General features: G+C 39.8%; 1 protein-coding gene across 1 annotated transcript in view; it reads right to left on the bottom strand.

The window, feature by feature from the left end:
• LOC135200638 (uncharacterized) overlaps window positions 1–6,675 on the bottom strand; it is a 56,343-nt gene extending 49,668 nt beyond the window's left edge. The window contains 5 exon segments of the mRNA XM_064229247.1: window positions 119–298; window positions 1,151–1,443; window positions 5,217–5,374; window positions 6,012–6,230; window positions 6,621–6,675. Coding sequence (XP_064085317.1) covers window positions 119–298; window positions 1,151–1,443; window positions 5,217–5,374; window positions 6,012–6,230; window positions 6,621–6,675 — 905 coding nt within the window.
• Between the last annotated feature and the right edge of the window lie 268 nt (window positions 6,676–6,943).

Raw genomic sequence — 6,943 nt, forward strand, 5'->3', positions numbered from 1 at the left:
TAGAGCGAACTACATATTAAGGGAAGTAATGTGTATGTGTATATGTATAAACAGGTGATAGATATACAGACCAATCTCTCTTCCAGAGACCTCTAGTGTTGTTGACCCGACACAATACTCAACCTGGAGACAGGAGATCCTGACTTCCTGCCCCTGGAAATCGAACACCGGTTCCGGCCACAGGGCCCTGGACGTCCTCGGCTCGCTTCCGGCCCGGGCCCCGGCGGCCCAGATGGCAGCAAGAGAAATCCGGCGCCAGCTGGGGTCTGCCAAATCGACGGCGCCAACTGCCACCCATCTGTCCAGGTATGGAAGAGATGAGAGAATTCGTCTGTTTTTCATGCAATCTTTTTTTCATGCAATCTTTTTTATGCAATCTTTCTTTTTTATGCAATATTTGTATGCAATCTTTTTTATGCAATCTTTTATTTTATGCAATCTTTTTTTCTTTTTATGCAATCTTTTTTATGCAATCTTCTTTTTATGCAATCTTTATTTTTATGCAATTTTTTATGCAATCTTTTTTTTCAATCTTATGAAATCTTTTTTATGCAATCTTTTATTTTATTTTTTTCATCGTTGTTCAATGGTTTGTTTCGTTTGTTCATGAAATTTTATAAACAGAAATATCCTTGTTGAAAGAATTCGTTTTTTCATGCAATCTTTTTTCATGCAATCTTTTATTTTTTTTTTTTTATCTTCGTTGTTCAAATGGTTTGTTTTTCGTTTTGTTCATGTTTCATTTTGAGATTTCCAAAAGAGAAATGTCCTTGTTGAGAGAATTCGTTTTTTTTATGCAATTTTTTTTTTTATGAGAGGAATCCTGGTTGCTGTAATCTTTTGATTTTATTTCTTACATTTTATTTGAAGTTTGTTAAAGAGAGTTTATAGTTGCATCACTTTAATTGCATCTATTTAATGCATTGTAAGACAGATGCACATTTGAATATGGCCGCAAGGATTTACTCGGTCGTAAATTCGATTGTATGTGAATTCCAATATATTTTACCGCTTAAATTACATCCGTCATTGTTTTGTTTATGCATTTGCCTACATACGTAGAATTTAAAATACCAAGTGAATTTTGTTTCGCTTTGCCACCCATCAAAATAGCAAGGACAAGAGAGAGAGAGAGAGAAGAGAGAGAGACGAAGAAGATGAAGTAGCAGTCTCGCTAACAGTTTTCCGCCTCCTCTCCTCGACGAGAACGACCCCGTTGAACACGTCCCCGAGGACGGCCGTGATCTCTTCGGCAACCCGCTGGAAAGAGGCGGACTGGAACGAGGTTCCAGAGGCGTTGGTGGAGGGCCCTCCCACCCTCGGAGGAAGACGTGATGGTGTGGGGGGATCCGGGGTTGATATTCCCGCCGGAATTCCCGTCGGAATCTCTCGATCTGTTCCCGTGACAACCCAGAGCCACTGCGTCCTCTGTGGGACGAAGATCTGGCGTTTTGATAGTTTGTTCGTGTTATCTGAATGGAATGGGAGGAAAGGGGATGGAGGAATAGGTTATAGAGAAGGGGAGAAGAGATGGAGATAAAGATAGAGAAAGGGGAACAGAGGAAAAGGTAACAGAGACGGAGAGAAGGGATGTAGATATAGACAGAGAAAAGGGGATAGAGGTAAAGGTTAAGGAGACGGAGAGAAGGGAAGGAGATAAGGATAGAGAAAGGGGGCCAGAGGAAAAGGCTATAGAGAAGGGATGGAGATAAAAATAGAGAAAGGGGGATAGAGGAAAAGGTTACAGAGACGGATAGAAGGGATGTAGATATAGATAGAGAAAAGGGATATAGAAAAAGGTTACAGAGAAGGGATGGAGATAAAGACCGAGAAAGGGGGACACAGGAAAAGGTTATAGAGAAGGGGGAGAGAGATAAAAATAGAGAAAAGGGATATAGAAAAAGGTTATAGAGAAGGAAGGAAGATAAAGATAGAGATAGGGAGACAGAGGAAAAGGGTATAGAGAAGGGATAGAGATAAAGATAGAGAAAGGTGGACAGAGGAAAAGGTGGAAAAAGTTATAGAGAAGGGATGGAGATAAAGATAGAGAAAACGGGATAATAAAGAAAGAGGAGAGAATTGGGACGGAAGAGGATGAAAAGTGAAGCCTAGAGAGAGACGACCTAACAGAAAGGGGGAGAGAGACGACACAAAAGATGAGGAAACAAGGGAAACACGATAAGATGTACCCGATGAAAAGGTATAATGAAAATGGCGAAGAGAAAAGGACTGGGGGAAGCAGACTCAAAGGAATAAAAAGAAGGATGAGGAAATAGAAAACTGGAACAAAAATATTTCATGGAATGAAATTATGGATTATTAAAAGAACGCCTTCATCACGATAGATAATTAAGAATCGTAAGTATCTCATATATTTGGATATATTATTTTTATATAATTATCGCAACACTTTCTTTTTTTTTTTTATCTCAAATACAACATAAGAATCTAATCATAAATAAACGAATAGAAAATGCATAATCAAGTCCAACGAAAATAGATCTATCTATCGGTGGTCTTGGTATAATGCTACATGAGCAGCGACCCGTGAAACTTTAATCACGGCCCGTTGGTGGCCTGGCCTATAACGTTGCCAGAAGCATGATAAAGGCTAACTTAACTATCATTAAAATCAAAACTACTGAGGCTAGAGGGCTGCAATTTAGTATGTTTGATGATTGGAGGGTGGATGATCAACGTACCAATTTGCAGCCCTCTAGACAAAAAAGTCCTCATACTCACCAGAGAAGACAGACGGCCCGTATCGAAGAGCCCTCTCGCCTGTGTAAGGATTTGACATCATTAAAGAGAAAATATTAACCCGAGATTTTATTGACAGCGTAGCAAGGGAAGACACGACGAGTATGTCAACATTCCACTGTGTAATTAACTTCTCGTCCAAATAATTATGGATGAATCTCTAATTAAAGAGCCTTGTCTTTTGCTTATTTTTCTTTAGCTGCCTGTGATTGATGTATAATTGTTTATTGTTTTTCATAATTGTTTACATTTTTTTAGTTAGCAGTTTATGCAAATATTCATTGATGCATTCATAATCACATCATCGCAGAGCCTTGTGCGTTGCTTTGTTCCTGTTGTATTTGATTGATGTCTGCTTTTTTATCGTTTATCATAATTGTTTACTGTTCCTCATCAAGAAAATAGTGCAAAAAAAAAAAGCCGCGAAAGTGTGAAAACAACCCGCGAATATGATTCGGAGCAATTATCACTAATCACTTCCGCTCTGATGGTGCTGCTGGTATTTCCCTTAATCACTTGTTTAAAAACCTTCGTACGAGAAATTCGTCCTATAAACGTAATGAAGATAACGACTTCCAATTACCGAGGCGGGAGGGGGGTGTTGGGAAGAAAAGCGTCTGCATATTCGCTTAAAGTTGAATAACACTCGGGAATAAGATTTACGGGTAAAAAAGAAAAAATAAAATGATTACATTTTCCCGCCATCACTCAAACGCCAGACTATAAATTTGCGCGCGAAAACACCGCCGCCCTTTGAATAAGTTTTTTTTTTTTTTTTTTTTTTTTTTAGCGTGGCATTACGTCCCTCGTTATCTTGTTTTTGTACCTCGGTCCATATTTCGCGTCAAATTATACAGGGTTGTAATTAACTCACAACTTCAGTGTGCAATTACGTCAGCGAGTGTCCGCTGTTCCTTGTCGTGCTTTTATGGATGGGGGTCTTTGAGAAGAATGATGTGCTCGATGTCCTAATCAATGAGAGAGAGAGAGAGAGAGAGAGAGAGAGAGAGAGAGAGCGAGTTTAGGATTTCCTTTAGGATTCCTAGTGAAGAAGAAGAGAAAAGAGAGAGAGAGACGAGAGAGAGAGAGAGAGAGAGAGAGTTTAGATTCCTAGAAGGTGAAAAGAAGAGGTTTTTTTTAGACCAGAGATGAGAGAGAGAGAGAGAGAGAGAGAGAGAGAGAGAGGCGAGTTTAGGATTCCTAGAAGGTGAAGAAGAAGAAGAAGAAAAGGCGAATGAGAGAGAGAGAGAGGAGTTTTGGATTCCTAGAAGGTGAAGAAGAAGAAGAAAAGGCGAAGAGAGAGAGAGAGAGAGAGAGAGAGAGAGAGAGAGAGAGAGAGAGAGAGAGAGAGCTTAGAAAGCCAATAGTTTGGACACTCGCCTAGGAGGGGAAAGAACCTTGTTTTAATTCTCAGACGATGATGTAATGTATGCACGTGGAAGTTAGTCGACTCTAGTGAGGCATATGTCCAATATGGAGATGGTCATGAGGGTAGGAGCCGCATCCTACAAAACTTGTCGAGAAACAGATGGATAACTCTCTCTGCAGTGCCATTTTTTGAGTGTGTATTATATATATATATATATATATATATATATATATATATATATATATATATATATATATGTGTGTGTGTGTGTATGTGTGTGTATTTATATATGTAAAACATTTATTACTCACATGGGGCACGAACCCAGATCTCTCATGCGAAAGGCAAGTGCGCTACCAACTGACCCACACAGTCCACAGCGCCCTTGCTTTTCAATTGAGAGGCCTGGGTTCCGATCCAGACGTGGGCTAAAAATTTATTCCCTCAGAACACGTTTTCGTGTGTTGATTAGTACACACACACACACACACACACACACACCACATATATATATATATATATATATATATATATATATATATATATATATATATATATATATATATACCTATATATTATATATATATATATATATATATATATATATATATATATATATATATATATATATATATATATATATATATATATATATATATATATATATAATATACTATATATTACAGTTTGTCATTTCTCGATATAATGGGGTTCGGGTCCCACTATAAGCTGTAGGTCCCGTTGTTAGGTAACCAATTGGTTCCTAGCCACGTCAAAATATCCTAAATCCTTCAGGCCAGCAACCCTAGGAAAGCTGTTAATAAGCTCAGTGGTCTGGTAAAACTATGATATACTTAACGTTTTGTCATACACCCTTTTAGGACAAACGATTGCCACCCCCTACTGCCTTAACGCTTTGAGAACAGATAAAACACGCGAGGAATACCTCGCCATTATACATACGTATACCCAAACAGACAGCTAGCTAGAGCTACATATATAGTGAATTTAGACCTAAACACGGCATTCCCAGTGCCACTCAGTGCCAATCAGACCCAGTGCCACAACACATAATCTCAATCCTCACCTTGACAAGGGTCTCGGTAATCCAGGTTAGAGAGCCAATTAGCAGGTGCTGCGTCGCTTGCTGATAGGAAATCTTCCCCACGACGTTCCACCAGTGGGACACAGTCACTGTTTTCAGTCCCAGTCCCTTGTTCCACAGTCCTCGCAGGAGGCACGCGTCTTGGAACGGGAAATGGGAAAGCTGAAGATTAGGGGGCCGTATTTCAAAATGGGCGTGCGGGCGTACGTGCGATTAAATGAGGAAGACTGTCAGCAAACGTACGCCGACAAATACGATATCTTTCATATATGTTTGATGTCCTGACAGCGATAGACATTTGATGTAAACATAACCTAACCTGGCTTCATAGATTCTTACGTGATGCAAGTGAATCTTATAAAATCTCTATCCCACATGGAGATCGAACCCGCGGCTTTCAAACGGAAGGCAAGGGTGCTACCAACCGACCCACACCTAGCCTAACTTCACAAACTCCTCAGCGACGCATGCAAATCTTTGAAAAGTCCCTAACCCACATTGGGATCGAACCTGTGATTTTCAAATGAATGGAAAGGGGTCCACCAATTGACCCACACCTACGTTTCATCTGGGACACCTGGGTTCGATCCCAATGCGAGTTATGAATTGACCTTTATTTGACACACGTGATATGAACATAACCTAGCCTTGTTTTACAAATCATGCTTCAGTAAATAAACTTACATATCTAACACACGTGGAGATCGAACCCGTGGTCCCATGCCAACCTAACGTCTGCAAGGCCTGGGTTCGACCCGGGTGTGAGTCTCCTCTTACCTATTCTATCCTCGAAGACGACATAGAACTCGCGGAGCGACAGCGACTGAACGACCTCCACTGCCGCATGGGTCAGGTCGTCGCTCAGGACGACCTCGTACGAACAAGGGACGACGCGACGACTCGTCCCCGTATCGGACGCGCCACTCCCTGGCTGGCTTGGAGGGTCACGTATCCCCGTGGGCTCATACGCGTTTGATACGGCTACTGTGTATAGGCCTGTGAGGTGATACAGGCTTAGTTGCGCTTAATTATTTACTACAATTGTTTAAGTTAATTGTTTGTTTGTTTATTTTCATCTCATTGAGGCTGACAATGGAGGAGATGGTGATTTTATAATGTGGGTAGTAAACGTCATTTTTTTATGGGTAGTATGGATCTAATTAATTTATTCTTTATTTTTCTGTGAGATTTTAGGATTATAGTATAACTGATTATAGAATACTTGATGTATGGATTATAGGATTATATTATAAACAATAATAAATATTAACTGCAAAGGAACGTACGTGAGTGAACGACGTATTAACTAACACAATACAACTACTTAAATACCACTTCAATGAAAAATTCCAAGTGTAATCGTATCCGATCCACGAAACGACTTACTTGTGATGATTAGTTGGGACGTCAGGAACTGCATTCCAGGTACTACAAGTTTCATGACTGTCGCTCAAGGTCTCTAGAGACTGGCTTGAAAGGAATGCTGAGTGAATCTGAAATTGATACTTCTCTTTTATATTAAACAACGCTGATAAATAAGTGTTTGTTTTTTGCTTTGATGAATGTGGAAATGGTTGTGAGTGATAGGTGTGATATTTAAACGTCGAACAACATTTATTTAGGCAAAACAGGAGATTAGGTCATGCCATAAGGTCTATAAACAGTTGCATCATCTTGATTCCACTATTAATTACTTTGACAAATCATGA

This window comes from Macrobrachium nipponense, chromosome 27, assembly GCF_015104395.2.
Source record: "Macrobrachium nipponense isolate FS-2020 chromosome 27, ASM1510439v2, whole genome shotgun sequence".
Lineage (NCBI taxonomy): Eukaryota > Metazoa > Arthropoda > Malacostraca > Decapoda > Palaemonidae > Macrobrachium > Macrobrachium nipponense.